Source organism: Anguilla rostrata, chromosome 14 (assembly GCF_018555375.3).
Source record: "Anguilla rostrata isolate EN2019 chromosome 14, ASM1855537v3, whole genome shotgun sequence".
Taxonomy (NCBI): domain Eukaryota; kingdom Metazoa; phylum Chordata; class Actinopteri; order Anguilliformes; family Anguillidae; genus Anguilla; species Anguilla rostrata.
The window spans coordinates 5,147,454-5,170,116 of NC_057946.1; the positions used below are offsets into that span (position 1 = coordinate 5,147,454).

Below are 22,663 nucleotides of genomic sequence, written 5' to 3' on the forward strand. Positions count from 1 at the left end.
GAGTCGCTGCAGGTGTTGGTGGTGTGCACAAACTCCCCGTATCTGAACTCAATTCACTCCGGACATCTGCTTTTTCAATAACACAGCAACCATTTGGCCCGACGGCAACATAAATCTACACTATCAAGCGTCTGTACCCTCCCTACCCCCCACCCCCCCGCCGGCACCCCACCCCACCCCACCCGTGCACCCAAGTAAACCCGGTCTGGCAGCGGGGGGAACGGTATGTGTAATTTGCGAGGACCGACGGCACATGGAGATTCCAGGCCATCTCAGATTGAAACCCCAGGTGTTCCCCCCCAGAACGTACCGCGCAGACGGGGGGTGGGAGGGTGTGCCGGGTCCCGTCCGTCCGTCCGCCAGCCCTTCGCCTGAGGGGCGCAACGCGACGGTGGCGATATTCGCGGCCCGACAGCGCGATCTAGCAGTCGTAGTCAACTGTCGTAGCGCGCCCCCACCCCCCGCCCCCCGCCAGGGCCCCCCCAGCAATCGGGGGTGGCGGCTTGTGTTTGAGCGCGCAATGAGGCAGCGAGGACCATGAATCACCGGGATTATATTCACTCTGACTGCTCCTATCACAGCAGCCCTGAGCCCTGAGCCCTGAGCCCTGAGCCCACGCTGCCCTGGGAGGGGAACCTGTGCCAACGCTTTGATCAGCAGTCAGAGCCGGGAGAGATAGGGAGAGGAGGGCGGGGCGGGGGGGGGGGGCTATAGATCACGTTACACGCGCCCTTAGACTGCAGGCTGCCCAGACACACACACACACACAAAAAAAAAAAAAAAAGGCATTTTGGGCATGGCGGAGGAGTAGTCTGGGTCATATCGCAGCGCCTGAGGACCAGCATCAACTGAACCCCTGAGGCCACCTTGCACCCCCCCGAACCCAGGAAGATCAGACGTGAAGTGCAATTATGAGCCGCTCCACACAGGTTTATCAGCACATTCTCCACATTTTCTCAGCCATAACGGGCCCTTATCTTTCCCTCGCCCAAGCCGCTGCTCGGGTTTGGGTTCAAGTGATTTTTTCATATTGACACATGTTAATTGCCAGAGTAGTTAAACTATACTATTTTACCATACCGTCAGAGCAGAAAGTTAATTTTTTTCCATGTAAATGCATAAATACATGAATTAAACACACAGACACAGACGCACACTTTGTGGATGTATAATGTACATTTGTTATACAATATATATGTGCTGTAGGACTGAAAATAACTTCACCCAGTGGGATTTATTGCAAGCTAACAGACTTGCAATACATTCCAGCACACCCAAGCTGTACTCCTCCATGGCTATTACATAATAGACCTAATAATATGTTCGGTTTAATGGTGACCGAATTCAGATCAGAATGTTCCAATGCGAAGCTATGCAGCATCTGACACATCTTAGAGCGCATTAGATGCATCCGCCAGAAATTGTTCCCAGTCTTGCTTCAAATCATGAGTGCATAATTCTCTTCAAGATTCTTATTCAAGCTTTCAAATTACCACCCATTGAAACACCAAAAATGGGGCCCATTGAATTTGAAGACCCTCAAACTAGCCAATTTGTGAGGAAACAAAATCTTAGAGACAAAATGCGCTTGGTAATGCAAAGGCCATTGAGCCAGGAATGGATCTATGCGCTCTTATAAAGTCCTTGCTGACAACCGAGGACTGCAGGACTTGGACAGAGTGGTATGGGACCAGGCTAATATAAGGGCAGGGCTCCCATCCTGTGGAAGTAATGGTCCTTGCGACTCTGCAGGTCAGTCTGGGGTTAACACACACCAGGCGCCCTGCCCTGGGCCCATCCAAGCCCTTTCTCAAGGTGAGCTCAATTAAACATGCTTTGGGGTGCAATTGGGAAGGTCACACAGTTCAGCAAGGGATGTCAATTGACTCAAAAACAGCAGAAGAGGAGGGAAAGGAGAAGAGACAGCCACTTTCTTTCTGTGGAGAACTGCTTATTAAATACACTTTTACGAGGGACCCCTGAGCGCTTATTTCTGAACTCGAGAGGAGACACAGGCCTGGAACCCTCCTGGTACCTCATCTCCATATCGGGGATGGGAAAGGGGGGGGGCATTCCATCAAACTACATGATGCTTTGTACTCAACTTTGATGCGTACATTAAGTACATATAGCCTTCTGAAGGCCAAAATGACACTGCGTTTTAGCATACAACTGAGTTAAATAGTAACAAGAACCGTTATCATCCCTGGTATTCAGCAATATTTATCCACAGGATTCCATGCTTCACCTAGAGGTGTATTCTTGATCTCTTTCGACTACAAGCATAATCCAGGTCTCTTCTGACAGGTAACCCTCCAGTTACCAGAAAGTTTGTTTCCAAGAGTCAGAATTACTCAGAATGTTTCTAAAAGAAATTAACAGAAGCAAAAACACAGTGGGAGTGCACGTTTCAGCATTCTGCATCGTCTTTTCTATGCTACGTCTAAGCAGGTTACCAAAAAAGGGTATTTGGTGACTCCCAAAGGACACCTGGAGACCAAACGAAACTGTGGATGTTTAGAGGTGTAAAATGCTATATAGTGTATACTGTATGCTAGCTGAATTTTGCTTAGATACGCTCACTTTTCCCATGTCACCCTCTCCAACTTTTCAGCATGCAAACGTATGGTTTGTTTATGCAGAAGAAACAATACGCGTTCTTTAATGCAAGCCTAAGAAACTACACATTGTTAGAAACATTATTCAATCTGCTAAAATGCTTTTCAGTTGTCACTACATATATCTCTCTCCACTGGCTGGCTGTGTACTGGGCAGAAAATACCAAACACAGTGCGACTTAAGAGGTTAAACTGGTCTGATGAGCCAAATCTAGACTTAAGGAGAGTAGTTCCCTCAATACACATCTGAGACTCATGAAACTAATCTTAGTGAAGCCGATCCAAAAACAAGATTATTCATTCTCTGTATACTGTTTCCCTGAAGCCAAAATGCTGACTTGAATGAATGTCCTGCTCTGAAACCCACCCGCAGCCACAGCACTGCTGCCATTCAGTCCGGGCTCGCAAATATGGAGTTCATCATTGTGTCAAAATGGCTGGATCTCTTTTTTCCCTTTTGTGAGTTTGTGCGTATATCACAGCTGCAATACATTTTTTTTTTAAACGACCAGTTCTGGTGACATATCATGAGTTGGATGGCATTCAGGTGTGCAGGTTGGGGGACTGACGTGTGAGGTTGGAAGCAGGTCTCCTTGCCACCGTAACCAAAACTCCGCCACCGCAGAAGCGATTATCGAAGCACGCCGGGGACGCTGCGGTTTGGTTGAGCCCTGCCAACCGTGTCAAAGGCCACGAAAATAAAACTCCTACGCTCACCCCCTTGGGGCGAGGTACTTTTACATTCGGGCCACAAATCACAAACTACTGCGGGACGCCCCGTGAATCATTCGCCGAGATCACCGACAGGCTGCCGAAGGGGCTTGCCTAATTCGCTCACTTGAGGCCGTGGCTGTGTGCGCAACCTGTTCGTTTTTGTTTTAATTGCAGCAGAAAATATTAGTTAAAAATACAATAATTAAGAGGGAGGGAGAGAGAGCCTGGTGGTGCTTGATTACACAGCTGCTCAGAGAGCTATTATCTTTGCATTACATAATCTGCAATCTATTCAGTGATTCTTAGGGAAAAAAAAACGCAACAGAAAACAAGACTGTTTAAAGAAGGCTTTCACACTGTGCAATCCATATGGACTCTGGGGACTTGCTAGTAACATGACCCACTACGCCCCCCCCCCTCTCCACCTCTTCTCATTCACTGCAATCCAAACACACAGCAAAAGCATGAATTCCTTCCTCAGTCAGAGAATTAAATATTTTTGAGGTCTAGAAAATCAGCCCATCTGGACCGCAGAAGAGAGCAAGTTTGGAAACAAAGCACATGAGCTGTCAATATTCCACACCCCCCCCCCCCCAAACGTCATTCCCTAATCTGCAAACCACCCAAAGAAAGGCCTGCTCACAAACGACTTCACCCAATTGTACAGCAATTCGTTTTTTTTTTTTTTCATCCAAACGGGACAGACCAGCTTAGCATAAAAGTCCTGGATGATTCCTACACTGCAACAACGATTACAAATCAGTTACATTTCTGAATAATATTCTTTAAAATTCCCAGTGCTCAAGCTGGGGTAAATGTCAAATGCAGATCCCAGTGGATCAGCAGCTTCACCACGTAAAAGTCCCAGGTGATTCCTGTAATATGCGCTTGATAGTCAAACTTGGGAGGGAAATATTTGAATTCACATTTTGTACTGACCAGCGCACTTGGAAATGTAACGCAATTTAAATAAAAATACAGCAATTTAACACAGTGGACTTAGTGGACTATACATTTTTGGCAGGGAGGTGCATCAGAGAGCTCACACGACCCAGTCAGCAAAAGAGAGAATCCAGACATTAAGCCGGGTGGAAATCCAGGTCGAGATATTTTTACAAAATTCTATTTTTACAAATAGTTCATATTTTACCTGGTTATACTGTAGCCAGGCTATGTCCTAGTTGGCTATAAGATTTTCAATCTAAAATAGCCAGGTTTCCACCAGAATGTCTAGATGGTATTTCACTGGCTATTCACTGCAAGAAAGTTCACTGGGTTGCCCTTGCTATCACACAGGGGCCCAGAAGGCCACAGGGGAGGAAATTTGGGGAGGAAAAAGGAAAAAAGAAGGGACACAATCTTAGAAAAAACAATGCTGGTGAAATTCTTCAATGACTGTCTGGGGGCTGGCCTGTCCTAAGCTTTATCTGAAAATTTTTTTTTTTTTTTTCTGAAACCTCAGACTTCCAAGTCTACATTAAAGACTCTTACAACAACCTGATTCCAAAAGTGGGATGAGCTCCTCTTGATACTTTTGACAATTGCTGTGATACCTACCTTACCGAGCCCATCCCCGTAAGCAGAAGGCTAACAACACAGCCAATCACTGAAAGGTACAAGGTCCTCCAGTAGGTTTTATTAGAACCAACAGCCAAAGTCAATTACCAGACCACTGCAGTCATTTCTCTCCATATATGGCAAGGAATTTTGAGCCTGAAAAAGTTAAACGTTAGAGCTGAGCCTAATAAAGTTAACTGCTTTGGAATCAACAGTTGGGGTTGTGGAGTGGGGGGGGGGGTATGTAGTACTTCATCTTACTTGTGGGGAACCAATGTAATTATATGGTTTACTGACACTGAGCCCCGTGGTGCACTGGATGTAGTCTGGTGCAGAACTCCCCCCACGGATTTGCTTAATCTTCTTGAGCACAGCACTAGTGTTGATGAAGCAAGACAATGTGCCCAGATGTAAGTTAACACATTTCCTAGGGAGATGGGGGTGTGGGGGAGAAAATTGAGTGAAAATTGAGCTGTCAGTCAATTGCACTTTCTTTGAATGGATTGTTTGCCTGCATACAGTATATTATACTGTAAAACAGGATGCAGGCCTTCATCCTTTTTTTGTCCTGTTGTGTTTCACTGTGACATCGTGACCCCATAATGCCACTCTTTGATCTCTGCTGACCAGCGTGTTTTGGCTTATGTTGGGGCCCAGATGGCCACAGAGTCTCTGAAAGTGAGCTGAAGCCCAGCATGAGCACAATGCTCCCGTTTACTCTCCTCTGACATGAACCATAGGGGTCAGCGGCACTGGAACTGAAGCAATGGCCTGGATTTAACAGCACTTGTCCTCAGTAATTACCTACAAACAGACGCACACGTTTCTTTATTGATTTAGTCGCTGTATTACTCTAAAAAAAAAAAAAAAATTACAATCAAAAATTCACTCCCGAAACTGCATTTGCTAAGACAAAAGCTAAAACTTTATGTTAAAGTCAACACGATACGCATAAAATGTTAAATTAATTGAACCCAAGCCAATGAGTTTTTTTAAACCTTGGGATGAGATCACTGGATCACTGAGCTGAACAGACCAAAATGGCTCTTCCAAAAAATGCCAGCCTCTGAAGTATGCGCGATAAATTTGGTAACATAATACACTGTAACAGTCTTTGGAGGTCCAGCCCTTCCTGTACATACTGTAGCACTCCATGGCTACGCTCCAGCTCGCATCAAGAGGCCATACAGAGGCCTGTGATTAATATACCCTCATCGGGATATGATTTGTGTACAAAGCCAGAGCTCAGATTGTCTTGGCTGTATCCAGTCCCTCAAGACATGCTCACTCAGCACATGGGAAGAGCCACATCTTCTAAGGAGCGTCAGGGATCCACGGCACAAGTTGTTCTGAGTAGCCATTTCCCTTCTCAGTAAACTCGAGCAAAGAATATGACTCTAGGAAGCATCAAGAACACTTCACAAGGAGATACAAGTTAGCAACTGGAGACATTTTTTTTTTTTTTTTTTAAACACAGAATGTGGGTGATTTATGCCTTGCGCTCTCAGTGGTCATCGAGCAGGCTGTGTTTTGTTATGTCCAAAATTTGCTTTCAGTTCAAAAGAGCACAACTTCAGAGATTTAGCAGATACTGGGGGAAAAAAAAAAAATCTGCCAGAAATTGCACCAGTTGCACGGACACTAAAACATTTAAACAGATTAGAATCTCTTCGGCATTCCAGGGAATATTGGACAGACCTGCCACCAACACGCAAGAAATGTAGCCAACGTAATTGCTTTCACATGATACCCCCTCCTCTAAACTATGCAATTAGTCAACAAGAACAGAAAACATACTTGAGGCAGGGACATTGTAGGTTGCATTAAAGTCGTGTATGGTTGAAATAAATGTATAGGCGAAATCAATGAGCAAGGTACAACGGATTTCTTTGTTACAGTGTCTGTTTTACGTAACTCGGAGAACATGAAAGATGTGATCATTGACTCAGCACCTGATCCCTTATAAGTATGAATATTATGCAACAGCGTCTCCATGAGGCAAAAACATAGACCAAAAGTTTATAAAGAGATAGCGAAGTCATTCACAACTGTGAGATAAAAACCAGGGACTGTGTGGCATGTAGCAGCAACATATATCTTGAACTATAAAAATAATAAAGTACATATTTTTTGTCATAATTTCAAAGGCTCATGCTTAAAATATTTTGGTCTTCATTACGTCCCAATAAATACCATCGGCGAAGCCAGCAGGTTCAACTGCAGATACAGTTTTCTAACAACCATTATATTGTACTTCCAGATAACATGTGCCACTGGTTACCAAGAAGATTCGAACAATTTAAAAATTTTTTTACCGACGTATATTAATCTTGGCATTTCAACATGACATCCTACCTTTCTAAATGTAAACACGTTAATCATACAGGTTAACGGGAAACGATACAACTGGAATTCATATTTTTACCTGATGATGCCCGAGTATGTGTATACATTGTTGCTTGGACTAGGCTATTAACTTTTTCCGTGACTCGAAGGACAGTGTCTTGAGCAAGGTCTCCTTACCGGTCAGAAGCATCCCGGATCCAGTCTCGACGGGTTCTAGCTGTCCACCCTCAGTCGAAGCGTAAATTCTGGTTAGCGCCAGGAACAAAATATACCATTCTATCGCCCTGAACAAAATGCTTCCCATTGCAAAAATTCAGTGAAAACAAGGATGACTGGAAAGCATGCGACTGCAAAGATGTTCTCCTGCATTCAGGGACACGACTGTCTCCATAGAAACGATGCGTTTATTGTTTTACGCAGGAGTAAGTCCAGCAACTTTTTAATACATTTTAAAAATAAATTGTGATAAAATGGAAACTCAGAATTCAGTGCAACTATAATATGCTCATGTGTTCGGTTATTCTTTCGACTATACTTCGAGTGGTAGTTATGAACCTGTCAGCCGTACATATGTCTGTACCTTTTCACTGCTCAACACAATTCAAGCATCACCGCCTTCCTCAACACGCACACACCATCAGCTTGCGCACTCCTGGATATATTCCACCGCGGTCTCCGCCCCCCGCCCTTGCTGCAGGCCAATGAAATTCAACGAGTTTCTCTACGCGCATTTAGCGTTAGTTTACCGTTTTTAATCACTGTTGTAACCAAATCCGAAGACGTTTTAAACCGCTGAATTAAGTACCCCTCGTATCAGTTTACAAACATGTCCATTATTTTAAACCAGGATGGTCCAGAAGACTCAATGCGCGTACACATGTGCAGACACTCAGACATTGTGTCCAGGCATCCCAATGCCTGCCCTAGACTCTTCACGTTGCAACCGCAACACTAGATATAAATGTTTGTAATCCGGATACGGCACACGCGGCACGTTCACCTTTCCCCATCTAGAACAGGGATGCCCAACCGTGTTTCTGGAGATCTACTCCTATCCACTGTAAGTTTTCACTCCAATCCTGACAAAGCACACCTCATTCAACAGAGACCTCGTTGAGCTGCTAATTAGTATCATCAGGTGTGCCAAATTAGGGTTGAAAGGAAATTAATGGCCGTCATTTCCCTAGTATGTTACTGAGGTGCGACGTACGTGGTTTAGTACAAACGTATACAAATGTTATATTAGAAAACAGCAATTTCTTGATATACATTCATATGTTAATGCTTTCGTATATTAAATGATTCTCACATGTGCAACATTTTCAAATACAACGCAATGTAGGCTATGTAAAACATTACTGGGAAGTGTACTGTATGTATACATGAAATATATTTAAATTTAGAATTAACATTTTAAGTTCCATATAAACCATTACTTTTTCATTTTTTTCCCCAAGGGAAGGGACATCCCCAACTCAATCACAGTATGTACTGAAAAATGATTGGTCTCATAAATTATAGCTATATGACTCCATAAGCACTACAATGAAATTCATAATTACGTTTGTCATGATCATATGGCGTGCCATATGCTTAATTGGTGGTGACATAGCATACATTATGCCAACAGTTCATATTATACAACTTTCGTAAAAAAAGCTTTATAAATTGAACTTTAAGATGACAGCACAAATCATTTATGACTTAACATACAATTCCATTACAAATAATAAAATGAAAAAAATAACAAACAAAAAATATATATCCAAGCACGAAATATCACAGAATTGTCATTTGTTTCTTCTAAGTTTCATTTATTTTAATTCAAGGACTTTGCTTCATACAAAATGTATGCGTAGAAACAACCGCGGAATTCAAATTCTGGCCAATGAGCAGAAGTCCGTCAGAAAATGATTCCATCCCAGGGCAATCGCATCTGTGACGCACGGACAAAACATTTAATGCTGTTGTCCAATAATGTTTTTTGCTGTAATATAAAGTTTTTTCCACTCCCACAAACCCCCGATTTATATCAAAGATCATTAAAAATGAACAACTGATGAATACGTTATATCAAAAAAGTATGAAGATAAACAACTTTATTACATGCACATACTTCGTAACATGCAAACATGACTTGTTCACGGAGTACAGTCAACAGCTAAAGTTGAATTGGCATGTGGAAATAAATTGGCGTGGTTTTAAAGCTTGGCAACTGACTTAAGGACTTGGGGAAATGGCTGATAGAGACCACAGATATTAAAAGAAATTGTCACAGACAAAAGGAGATATATTCCCCACACTGGTAACAAACAGGGACATTTATTGGACTAAAGGAAATGTGACATGGTCTAGGACGTGGCAGAATTGTTCATTTTCTCTCTAAACATGAAGTCATCCCCTAGTTCATGCGGCTTAATGTCTTATGAACATTCTTTGAACTCAGTCGTGAATTGGTCCGTGCTTTATTTAGGGCATGAATCAGAATAATTAACTAGTAATAGGGCCTTTTCTTAAAACACTGAAATGAAACTTTTTTGTTTCTTTCAGGACTCTGAGGATTGATGCATGCAATTTATTAAACACACTTTATCCACCTGCTTAACTGGAAATGTCCTGTTTTTAATAGCCTGTTTTCCTGTTTGCCTTTATGCATCTTTAAATGTACATTTTTTGTTTTTATTTAAATATTTTTGCAATTTTTTTATATAAAATATTTGGTCACAATCATGCCAAAGCCTGAACCTGGGTAACCCAGCAGGTAAAGCTACAGAGGGAATGAAGGTTTATTTTCAAAGTGTCAAGTTGTTGCATAGCCCACCACAGTCACCAAAGTCGAAACCCTGCTTGGTGAAATGCGCACAATCCTAACGAGAGGGTGTCCATGGAAACAACTGGCTCCGCCCCTTTCCTCTCTTTGGATGGAGCTCCTAAGCTCCGTCTCTCACAGAGACAAAGGAGGAGAGGGATGGGAACCAATGTATAGAATGGCAAGAACAGCATCAACAGCCAAAAATAATAATGAAACACCACATGGATATTCCAGCTTCCTTGTTAATTCTGTGGTAGAATACTGCCCCTAAAATGCATCAGTGATTTCATACACAATGGGGAGATGACAGTCTCTCTCTCTCTCTCTCTCTCTCTCTATTCAAATAAAATTGCACTCTTTTAATGCATTTTTTTTAACTCGCACAATTAGTCTCCAGGCTTAACCCTCAGTGTCAAACATTACATTAGGAGAGTGATTGAAATGCAGTTCTCCCCACACAACCCTACGCCTATAAAACCTTGAACAAGTTGTGGTGAACAGTCCGGCAACCCGTCCCTTCTCACTGGGCGTGCCGTGCAGCCGAAAGGGGGCGGGTCCTTGGCACCATGGCGTTGGCGGTGACGGAGGACTCCGCGAAAACTCAGAGGGACGCAACACCTTAGTCATCCGCTCCTTCATCTCCCGACCTACGCGAGGTTGAAGCGGCAGGTGAAACTCCAACTCCAAACTCCAACTCCCACAATGCCTTTCTCTCCCTGCCCTCAGCTGGCTGGACCGCTCCGTTCAGGAAGAGACACGATTGGTCTGCTGAACTCAAGACCAAAGTCCTGAGCCAAGGGAACTAATCGCGCTGTTATTGCTTCTCCGGGGGTGATGTCACATCCTGTAGCAGATGTTCTCATGCAAACTCACATCTCTCAACTTTGGCAATGTCAGTTAATGAGTAAAAACAAAATTATGAAAATGTATACACCACCATTACATGTGGTCATAGCCTTCCAATGCCAAGTTAAAAGAATGATTAAAATCAACATCTGTCCAGGGTGTGTAGTCCAATGTTTTTGAAGTATTTGTTGATATTAGTCTGAAGAAATTATAACATACAGATTATTTCACTCCAGGACTTGGCATTCTCCCCCCCTCCTCCCCCCCCCCTTCATTTGATGATAAGTTCAAAACTGAAAGAAAACAACCATATGAAATTTCTCTCATCATTTCTATTTTAAAAATAAACATAATTTAAGTTCTACTGAACTATATTTAAACATTTCTCTGCCTGAATCTAATACATTTATATAATCTATACTTATCATATATATTCACTGCCCTCAAATCTACTGTCCTACGCCCCCCTCCAAACCCACAAGACGATGCATGAAAATAAATGAGATGCATCGTTTCTACTAAGTTATTTAAAAGGTTAGGCACTTGGTAATTAACAACCGGAGCAGTACATAAGATAGACCTGACGTAATACAGAACCATATGCAACTCACATAAAAACAGTGATTTGTTTTCTTTTCCTTTTCTTTTACAAGTTTTTTTTTTTTTTTACAAAAAATGCACATAAATGAAACAATATATGTTCTACCATAGGTCATTATAAAATAATAACATTTTTCTTTTAAACTCCTCCAAAATATCTGGCGTGTGAGAGTGAGCGTGCTTTATCGAAAATTACCAGTGGAACATGAAATGACTGATCGGGAGTAAAAACGAGAAATCATTAACGACACTGTGTACGTGGTGAAGTGTGTTCTGGTTATAGTGTAATATAGTGGATATATTTGATAAAGATAAATACTTAGCTCTTGCATGTAATACTAAGCAACTGAAACAGTCAAACAGGCAACCCAGCTGTCCTGGATTGTAAATGTCATTATTCTCCTGGCTCCCCTTACAGATTTAGCTCACTCCACATTTAGGGTGCTCACTGCACCCACGATCGCACCGAAGGACAGTGACAGGGGCGCGTCTCTTCCCAAAACCTTCCTGCTTTGATTCATCCCCTCAGACAGGAAGCCAGAGACCCACAACGCAGCCCCATCCCCTCCAGGCGCAGGGGAAACAGCAGGACGTTTTTTTGGGTTACCCGCACAGACCGTAGGAGGAGATTTTGGCATCGTTCACTCTTCCCTGTCACTCAGCAAGACAGGGAGCACTGAGAGATATCATACCTGGGGACCAGGTCTGGGCCTCTCGCTTCCCATTTCATATAATACTCGTGCTAAAAGTTCAGTGCAAAAAAGAACACAGGTACAAAAATAAAGAAGTATAACCCGTACAGGCAGGCATTTCTAAAAAAAATAAATGAAAAGAAATGCTGATAAATTATAAAATCTGAATTTTCTTTTCTCTTTCAGTGTACTTTTCTCTATATGCACCTTACACCATGCACTTTAAAACCGACGTATACGTATACACATACATACAGCAACAGTGTAAACTACCTCCTTTGCAAAGATGATAAAACTCATCACAATTCATCACGTTAGAAAATGTCTGCAATAAACTTTCCCGTGCGAGCGTGCGTGTGTTATGTGCGTCTTTGTGTATCTTTGTGTGTTATGTTTTATTAGTGTATTTGTGTGTTATGTGTGTCACAATAAGTTATGTGTGTGCGCGTACGTGTGCATTGTGTGTGTGTGTGGGTGTATGAGTGTGTGTATGAGTGTATGTGTGAGTGGTTTTTGTGGTGTATGATAACGTAAGGTGAGTGTGTGAGTGTGGATTTTATGTGTGTTGTGTGTATGAACTAACTGAGTTGTGAGTGTGTATGTGTAGTGTGTATGAGTGTGTGTTGTAGGGGAGTGGTGAGTGTGTGTATGAGTGTGTTGTGTAGGTGTGAGTGTGTGTATGAGTGTGTGTGTGTGTATGATGTGTAGTGTATGTGTGTGTGGTGTATGAGTGTGTGTGTGTGTGTGTATGAGTGGTGTGGTTGTGTAGTGTGTAGATTGTGTAGTATGAGGTGTGGGTTGTGTGTGTGTATGGTTTGTGTGTATGATAAGTGTGGAGTGTTGATGTGTGTGTGTGTGTGTGTGTGTATGAGTGTATACAGCGTGTGTGTGTGTGTGTGTGTGAGTGTGTGAGTGTGTGAGTGTGTGAATGTGTGTGTGTGTGTGTGTATGAGTGTATGTGTGTGTGTGTGTGTGTGTGAGTGTGTGAGTGTGTGAGTGTGTGTTGTATCCAGGCTAGCACCACTCATCGTCCCCAGCCTCTCTGGGGCAGGGGGGCCCCGTGCTGCTGGACCCGGGGCCCCCGCTCAGCCCCATGGCGAAGTGATACCCGTTGGGTACGCCGCGGCCCTGCGGGGGCGTGGCCTGCGGGGGCGTGGCCATGGGCGTGGCCATGGCCTGGGGGGCGGCGGTCCGGGGGGCGGAGCGTCCGCCGTGGGAGCTCAGGGCGTCCTGGAAGAGGTCCGTGTCCTGGGCGGGGGCCCGGCCCCGGTCCCGGTCCCGGTCCCGCGGGGGCTGCTGGCCCAGGTTGGGGTCGGAGCCGATTCGGGTGACGGGCACGGGGGAGAAGGGCTCGCCCCACAGCAGGGCGTCGTGCTCCGACAGCCCCCGGCTCAGCCTGCCGGCCCCCCGGCCCCCGGGGCCCGGCGGCACGGGGGAGGAGTTGGCGGTCCTGTACACCACGCCGGGGCGGGGCGTGAGGGGGGTCTGGGGGAGCTGCCGGCGCCCTCGGGACGGGGTGCTGGACCCGGAGGTGAGCGTCACTGGGCTCCCTTTGGCAGAACCACTGGGCTGCAGGGAGAGAGAGAGAGGGGGGGCAAAGCTGTCAGAACAGGACGGGGAGGAGGAGGAACAGGGAGGAGGAGGAACAGGGGGTCGGGGTACAGGGGTCCAGCTAATGGGAGCTCCTGGTCTACGTCTGCACTAGCATGGTCCCTAACCCCCACCTCTGCTCCTACCCCCGCTAGCCCTTCATTGACCCCTCTGCTTCAGGCCCAATCCCATCCCCACCTGCTGTCCCTACTCCCCCTCCTCCATGCTGCTCCTGTTCAGAGCTCCTACACCCTGCAGCTCCTACACCCTGCTGCTCCTCCTGTCTCTACTCCCCTCCTCCATGCAGCTCCTGTTCAGAGCTCCTCACCCTGCTCCTACACCCTGCAGCTCCTACACCCTGCTGCCCCTCCACCCCTACACCCTGCAGCTCCTACACCCTGCTGCCCCTCCTGTCCCTACTCCCCCTCCTCCACGCCGCTCCTGTTCAGAGCTCCTCCTCCATGCTGCTCCTGTTCAGAGCTCCTCCTCCACGCTGCTCCTGTTCAGAGCTCCTCACCTTGTAGGGCAGGGGCTCCGGGGCCTCGCTGGGCGACACGGCGCAGCTGGAGGAGGCGGGCACGGCGGGGTAGGACTCGCGGTTGCCGTAGCGATCGCAGGAGTAGTAGCGCTGCTTCCTGGCGGCGGACGAGGAGTGGTGCCTCCTGTCGTGGGAGCGGCTGCGATCGTGGGCCCCGAGCTCGGGCGGCGGGTCCCCCGGCGTGCCTGTCGATCGGAGACAACATCGCCTGAGACGCGCGGACACGCCCTTCCGCACACGCCCTTCCGCACACGCCCTTCCGCACACGCCCTTCCGCACACGCACTCACACGCATGCACTCGCATTCAGACATACACAACATCCGGTTTTTGGAATCTGTCACAAAGTACATTACATTACATTACATTACATTACATTACAGGCATTTAGCAGACGTTCTTTTCCAGACAAGACTTACACAACTTTTACATAGCGTTTTTTTTTTTTTTTTACATTGTATCCATTTACACAGCTGGATATTTGCCGAAGCAGTGCAGGTTAAGTACCTTGCTCAAGGGTACAACAGCAGTGTCCTACCCAGAGCAACTTACACAACTTTTACAATTTTTTACATTGTATCCATTTAGTGATAATTGCTTGCTCTGGATAAGAGTGTCTGCCCAATGCCTATAATGTAATTTATACAGCTGGATATATACTGAAGCAATTCAGGTTAAGTACCTTGCTCAAAGGTACAACAGCAATGTCCTACCCAGGGATCAAACCTATGACGTTTCGGTCAAAAGCCCAGTTCCTTACCCACTGTGCTACACTGCCGCCAGTGAAGTAACCATAAATAAGTGAAGCCACTCTGTTCTGGTTGCACCAGGAACTGTATGCAGTATGTTTCATCCATATAGTACTAACCCTAGCGTGTGGACAAAGAAGGTATTATTAGGCCACAGAGAATTTGCCACAGAATATTCCCCACCTTGAAGTATTGTTAAAAGGAACACATCAAGCACCATTATAGAAATCCCCTGAAGTCACTTAATACAAAATTGGATCATAAAATCATGAATCGCAATCTTACAGATTTAATAACCGATTCATCGATGTGCCAGCAACCTCTAAACCAGTTACACAGAATGCCGCTGTGGAAGCCCTTAGGGCATTCAGTGGGGTAAACGTGGACAAATCCACACTTCCCAGAAGTGGCCCTGCTCTCTGGAATGTGGGGGCGCTGCACAGGAACGACGGCGACCCGAAAAAAGGTTTCTCGCCATAAATTAGGGGGTCAATAGGTGAGCTTGTCCGTCAGCCCCTGTAATCCGTGTAACAAAGCCCAGCTGTGGTCCCGCCCACCAGGTCCAAACACCCCCCCCAGCCAACCGCCAGCGAGCACAACCTGATCCCTACAGCAGATGACCCTGCACAGTAGGCACCAGTCAGGAAGCAATCCCACCCCCCTCCCCCCAAAAAAAAGATAATTGATCATTCAGCCTAAACCTAACTTCACTAGCTACCTATGCTATCTATGTAATACCCAAAGACCATTTGGTACTAAAAGCACTAAAATCTCCCACTTGACATGGCACTTGATTTACTAAGCCCTTTAGCATGTGCTAAACCTTTTACCATGCACAAAACTAACAACACAACCAATGATTGGTGCAAAACAAATACCATGACCAATCAGGGGTCATGTTATTGGTTTTGCGTGTGCTAAAGGATTTTGCACATGCTAAAGGTCTTAGTAAATCACGCCCTTAATGTTATCTTGCAGGTTTATGTATCGACTACTTGCCATCGGCTACCTACCATCAGCTTTCACTCTGATGACATGGCACTGCTTGTACTGGTAGCCTAATCATTATACTACACACCGCCACCCGGTATCCTGGCGGGTTTGGATCGGGTTATGCGAGGTCTCTTATGAGAATGTATCGGCTTAAAGTTTAACCTCATTCAGTCAAAGTTTACACCAGCGTTCGTCAAGCAGAGGTTGTTAACAGTACAGCCACCCCAAACCCAGGGGCCCCCTGAAGGGTATCCTCCATAACAACCAACAAGGGAAACTAAGTAGAAGACCTTCATAAATATTTCAATAGTAGGAAAGCCAAAAAAAAGTTTTAAATAAATAAATTCCCAAATCAGAAATCAAACCTATTCAAAAGCCTATTTCTCCCAGCAGACTGTGTTTTTCCTTTATTCACGAGGGGCATGAAGCAGAAAATCCTAGCAAGCCCTTTGGAAACAGTTCTTCCCCACATAACCCGATAACACCCCCCTAATCCGATCAAGAATTTTTCTTGCCATTGGAAAGCAGGTTGAGTGATTTTCAAAGAGTCAAGTCTCTCTCTCTCTCTCTCAAGAGTAAAATTCCATGACAGGAATTCACAATTTAACGAAAAGAACGCATCAGTGGTTTTCAGTTAAAACCTAATCATAACCATCTCATATGCAACCAACCATATATGAATGCAAACCAAGCTCTTATAATTTATTGCAATGTGAAATGAAAAAAGTACTGTAATTCTTTTCAACATTAAATGCATGAACCAAATACTGTACCAAATATCAAAAACAGAGCCTGCTGTTGAAGAGTGATCTTTACTTTACACTAAGACGTTACGCCACAGAAAAAACACCAAATGACGAATAAACAAAAGTTTATCAGATCACTGGGGTTCATGGAGAGCTGTTCTCGTCTGAATACTTCAATGATTTATTATTCTGACGATGTAGTGTCTCTATCTGAATGGCGCTGCCCAGGGATTACGGATGGAACATTGGCTCAATGGCTAATTCCGTCACGCTTGCATGGACGTGAAATCTAAACTGTTGATCAAAGTCCGCTTTCACAATTAAATAAACAAGACGAAACAAATAAACCAATGAGTGAGTCCCGTGTGAGTCTCAGAACCCATTGGCTGCTCCACTGCCCGGGCTGGCCGCACCCAGGCCAGACCAGACTTCTGCACAAGCTTCAAATCCCAGTTATTAAAAACAAAACAATATAGAAACATCTGCGACTTCATTACAGTCAGCCTATCCAATTTCTTGCTAGTGTGCTTATCGGTGGCTAGCCTGGGCCCAAAGCTCCAGACGCCAACCCCCCCCCCCCCAGACTCCCAGCCCTCAGCCTTGCCCCCCCCCCACAGACCCCAGCCCTCAGCCGTTGCGCCCCCCCCCCCACAGACCCCCAGCCCTCAGCCGTGGCCCTGACCTGCTGCGCTGGACGGCTCCCGGTCGGCGGGCTGGTCGAGCGACCTCTGCTTCTTCTCCCGCTCCCTGCGCCGGTGGCAGCGGTGGTGGTGGTGGTGGTGGTGCGGCCTGTCCTGCGTCGGACGCTCCAGCGCGTAGCTGCTCAGGTCGACCTCCTGGGGGCGCTGAGGCGCAGGGGACAGGGTCGACACCGAGCGCTTCATGGGGCTGGCGTCAATGATAGGCTATGTGAGAGAGAGAGAGAGGGAGAGAGAGAGAGAGAGAGAGAGAGAGATATGACAGGACACAGTGAACGGGTGTCAACATAATCATTATTAAATTATTAGTAGGGGGAATTATGCGAAAAGTTGTTATGCAGTGGATAGAAGCATGAAATTTGGTACATATGTCCCTTGGGTGATCCTAAGACATCCTAGAAGGGGTGCCCAAAACAATCTTAAAAATCTTATATGTAGCTGGTGCCATTTTATATACAAATATACAAATACATTTCCATAAGTCATTTTCTCTAGTGAGTTCCTTACTGGCTGACAGAAGCAAGTCAGGCTATCACAAAATGTTGGGTCTGGGGGGTAGTGTGTGGAGGTGGGGAAGATCTCCAACCAAAGGCTATAAATGTCCTACAGTTAAAATATGAATGTATGTATTGGCTAACATTGGGATACTCTTTATTCAATTTATGTCTGTATTTTTAGCTGCCTTACCATAGAGTTAAACAAGCCTTTCTTATGCTTCTAAGACCCTCAGTGAATGACACATTTATAGCTCAGAGGGGACTTGAATGGGTTTTAAGGTTGATTTGTGACTGTAATGATACTGGAATCTTCGATGCAATTTCAATTGTCTGGGTCAAAACCATTGTTATTTTCTGCATGCACTCGACAAAGGCCTAGCAGCACCACCTAGTGGTGCCAATCAGAACTCACCCACAAGCCCACATAGAGTTCTCTAATCATGAACCAGGGCACGACTTCAATGGAGTAACATGTCATTCTTTTACAAGTGGAAATTCTCTTTTTATCACAGCTCTGATAAACACCAGGTTCACACAGAACCCTCTAGCTGGTCTGTGCCACACACTGTAGCAACAGAGAGCTACCAACAGCAGGTACTGTGAGTTCCGCATGCAAACACACACACACGATCGGAAGATCAAGTCAAGACTAAAAACAGTCGGACATAATAATGAAGAACAAAAGGCACACCCAAACTGGACACTGTTAACCAGGTGAGTACACACTCGTTACCTGCCCATGAATCTTTGTACCTGTAAATACTGGAGAGGAATGAGACAGGACATTATTGGGAGTATGACATGGTGCAGTGTGTGTAGGTATTAAGTAGAACATGAAGGGTGCGTAATGGATGGAAAGATTAATTGGAGAGCAACGAAACACCAACAAGGAAAAATACAACACCTTCACAGACACACAGACATGCATGCATGCACACACACACACACACACACAGACACACACACACAAGCACGCACAAAAACAGCACAGCATATTCACAGACGTAGAAACACAAACGAAACCCTGCAAGTTGCGAGGGAACAGGAGTACATGTGTAAAGAAACAGGAAGCTCATCACTCCTTTGAAAGAGTGATGCACCCCAGAGTGGTTCTGAGAGAGCGCTGAGCTCTGTGGGGACGGGGTGGGGGCGGGGGGGGGGGGGGGGGTGGGGGGCAGTGTGGCGGAGCAGCAGTACATACTGAGAGGTACGGGGACCGTGTCGGGGCGCAGCGACAGGCGCTCTGCTGCCGGGCAGCGAGGAAGAGGAGGAGGAAGAGGAGAAGAGGCACACAGCAGCCAGGGGCAGCCATCACACGCGACAGCAGGAGAGAGGGAGAGAGGGAGCGAGAGGAGGAGAGAAGAAGGGCAGAGAGGGAGAGGGGGAGGGAGGAGGAGAGGAGAGGTGGGTTAGAAAGTGAGGGCGAAAGGAAAGGGGGAGAGGCAAAGAGAGGAGTGAAGGAGAGAGGGACAGAGGAGGATGCAGAAAGGAGTGTTGGAAATGAGGAGAGAGGGAGAGAAGGAAAAGGGGACAGGAGGGATGGAACAGGACGTACGAAGAGAGAAGAGAGCCAGAGGAGGGGGGAGCAGAGGAGTGGGGAGCAGAGGTGAATCAAAAATGGAAACAAAGAGAGGAAAAGAGCGTGAGAGGGGAGAGAGAGAGGGAAGAGAGGAAGAAAGGAGGATTTCAAAGTAGCGCAGAAAATGGAGAAATAAAATAGGCAAGGGGACAAAGAGGGATGGATCAGGTGTACAGGTGAACAAGGGGGAGAAAAATGAAAGCATTTGAAAGAGATTGGATAGGGATGAAGACATACAGCAGAGAGGTGAAGATTGGGAAAGGGAGAACAGAGGGATGAGAAAATCGGGGAGGAGAGTGAAACAGTAACAGGTGGGAGGCAGAAGATAGAGAGAGCAGAGGATGAAAAAATAGAGAAGGGAGAGGGAAGGGACACAGGGAGACAGACGGCAAAGCCAGACAAGACAGGAACCAAATGGTCAGACTCATGAGCCAATTGGACGGTTGAACACGCAGGTGAGAGCCAATCAGAGACACTCTCAGACAGGGGTGGCGGCAGAAAAACCGCTCCCCCTGGAGAGCTGACAGAGGAGGAAACAGAGGAGGAGACACAGAGAGTACACAGACAGACAGGCATATCTAACCATAGAAAAAAACTGAAGGTAAACACAGGAAAGCAAAGACAGACTGACAGAAGCAATGGAAGATTTATAAACACTGAGAAGCTGAGCGCTACAATATCATGTACATTACACAGAACAGCATGGCGAAGAGCAGGCAAAAGAACTGGTGATGTTTAATACTTATGTGAAAGAACAGCTTATATTGGAAAGCCTTTTCTGGGTGAAGCTTGAATTTACTGCTTCAACAACAAGAAATGGAATTTTGGAATTTTAGGCCAGATGTCAGCAAGGATTGAGTGAGGAAACTCAATAATGGTATTATTGGTCTTTTATAACAACTATTATATCATATTATGTATTGTTTCTTTCAGATATTACAAGATTTTAAATATATATTACTGTTATATATATATATATATAGTCCATAAGTCCATATGTAAACAATGTTATGCAATACATTTCCATTTCTTCGAACAAATACGCATGTCACCCGCCCCCCCCCCCCCCCACATTAATGTCATCAATTCCAAATAAAGTTTAGTTCTAAAGGTCAAAGGAAGCTAATGTTTCCTCAACAGTGAATTTACAGCCACCATTAATTTACTCGTTCAGACATGAGAATATTCTAATGCACATAATAACAGTAATTTAAATTTGCAGAAATAATAATATAGACAGGTATTTAGCCCACAGTGAGATATGCACAAAAAAAAATTCTATTCCATGTTAGAGCTAATTACCCATAATCACGCGATTTATGTTTCTGTCATGGCCCTAGCACAGGGACAGGGAGAGAGCAGACATTACAGAGGATCAGCATCTCAGCCCACAGAATAATGGCGCCGGTGTATCGGAGCTTCTGTAATCACTGACTGAAATTAGGAGCAGCTTGTTTGGGGGGGTTGCCTGGGTTTGCTTGTAGGGGGGACTAATTTATCTTCATCCTTTCTCTCTCTCACTCTCTCTCTCCTTCTCGTACTCCCCCCTCACTCTCGATGCTGAAGGCTCAGTGCTTAAAGAAGTTGCGGGCTCAAATCCCGGGTGGGTACAGGTTTAGGCTGAGCAGTGTGCACAATTCAGGCCTTACCTGTGACTCTGCGTTCAGTCTGGGCATAGAGGCTGCTCTCCCCTGGCTCTCCAGAGCAGGGTGAATCCCAGCATCGCTATCCTGATCCATCTCTGTCATCTCCACGGATTCCTGCAGAACATGCACGTACAGGCACACAGTGTTAGAGCACCGCACCTTGGCTACGCTTGTGTTAGGGATATGAGCACTATAACTTCACTCTGCTTGTGTTAGGGATTTGAGCACTGTACCTTGGCTCTGGTTGTGTTTGGGATATGAGCACTGTACCTTGGCTCTGCTTGTGTTAGGGAATACGAGCACTGTACCTTGGCTCCGGTTGTGTTAGGGATATGAGCACTGTATCTTGGCTCTGGTTGTGTTTGGGATATGAGCACTGTACCTTGGCTCTGGTTGTGTTAGGGATATGAGCACTGTACCTTGGCTCTGGTTGTGTTAGGGATATGAGCACTGTACCTTGGCTCTGGCAGTGTTAGGGGATATGAGCACTGTAACTTGGCTCTGGTTGTGTTGGGGATATGAGCACTGTACCTTGGCTCTGGTTGTGTTTGGAATATGAGCACTGTACCTTGGCTCTGGTTGTGTTAGGGATATGAGCACTGTACCTTGGCTCTGGTTGTGTTAGGGGATATGAGCACTGTACCTTGGCTCTGGTTGTGTTAGGGATATGAGCACTGTACCTTGGCTACGCTTGTATTAGGGATATGAGCACTGTACCTTGGCTCTGGCAGTGTTAGGGAATACGAGCACTGTACCTTGGCTCTGGTTGTGTTAGGGATATGAGCACTGTACCTTGGCTCTGGTTGTGTTAGGGATATGAGCACTGTACCTTGGCTCTGGTTGTGTTTGGGATATGAGCACTGTACCTTGGCTCTGGTTGTGTAAGGGATATGAGCACTGTACCTTGGCTCTGGTTGTGTTAGGGATATGAGCACTGTACCTTGGCTCTGGCAGTGTTAGGGAATACGAGCACTGTACCTTGGCTCTGGTTGTGTAAGGGATATGAGCACTGTACCTTGGCTCTGACAGTGTTAGGGGATATGAGCACTGTACCTTGGCTCTGGTTGTGTAAGGGATATGAGCACTGTACCTTGGCTCTGGTTGTGTTAGGGATATGAGCACTGTACCTTGGCTCTGGTTGTGTTAGGGAATATGAGCACTGTACCTTGGCTCTGGTTGTGTAAGGGATATGAGCACTGTACCTTGGCTCTGGTTGTGTTAGGGATATGAGCACTGTACCTTGGCTCTGGTTGTGTAAGGGATATGAGCATTGTACCTTGGCTCTGGTTGTGTTAGGGATATGAGCACTGTACCTTGGCTCTGGTTGTGTTTGGGATATGAGCACTGTACCTTGGCTCTGGTTGTGTAAGGGATATGAGCACTGTACCTTGGCTCTGACAGTGTTAGGGATATGAGCACTGTACCTTAGCTCTGGTTGTGTTA

At 45.7% G+C, this 22,663-nt stretch overlaps 2 protein-coding genes across 2 annotated transcripts in view; both read right to left on the bottom strand.

Moving 5' to 3' along the window:
- LOC135239874 (collagen alpha-1(V) chain-like) overlaps positions 1–8,389 on the bottom strand; it is a 100,237-nt gene extending 91,848 nt beyond the window's left edge. Inside the window, exons 1-2 of the mRNA XM_064308861.1 lie at positions 7,816–8,389; positions 7,413–7,480 (exon numbers count right to left, since the gene is read on the bottom strand). Coding sequence (XP_064164931.1) covers positions 7,413–7,425 — 13 coding nt within the window. The 5' untranslated portion in view covers positions 7,426–7,480; positions 7,816–8,389. The remainder of the gene's footprint in view (positions 1–7,412; positions 7,481–7,815) is intronic.
- Positions 8,390–13,073: 4,684 nt separating this feature from the next.
- The window catches only part of cacna1bb (calcium channel, voltage-dependent, N type, alpha 1B subunit, b), a 209,691-nt gene continuing 200,101 nt past the window's right edge, over positions 13,074–22,663 (bottom strand). Inside the window, 4 exon segments of the mRNA XM_064308862.1 lie at positions 13,074–13,754; positions 14,293–14,498; positions 17,483–17,705; positions 21,224–21,334. Of these exon segments, the coding sequence (XP_064164932.1) occupies positions 13,200–13,754; positions 14,293–14,498; positions 17,483–17,705; positions 21,224–21,334 (1,095 nt within the window). The 3' untranslated portion in view covers positions 13,074–13,199.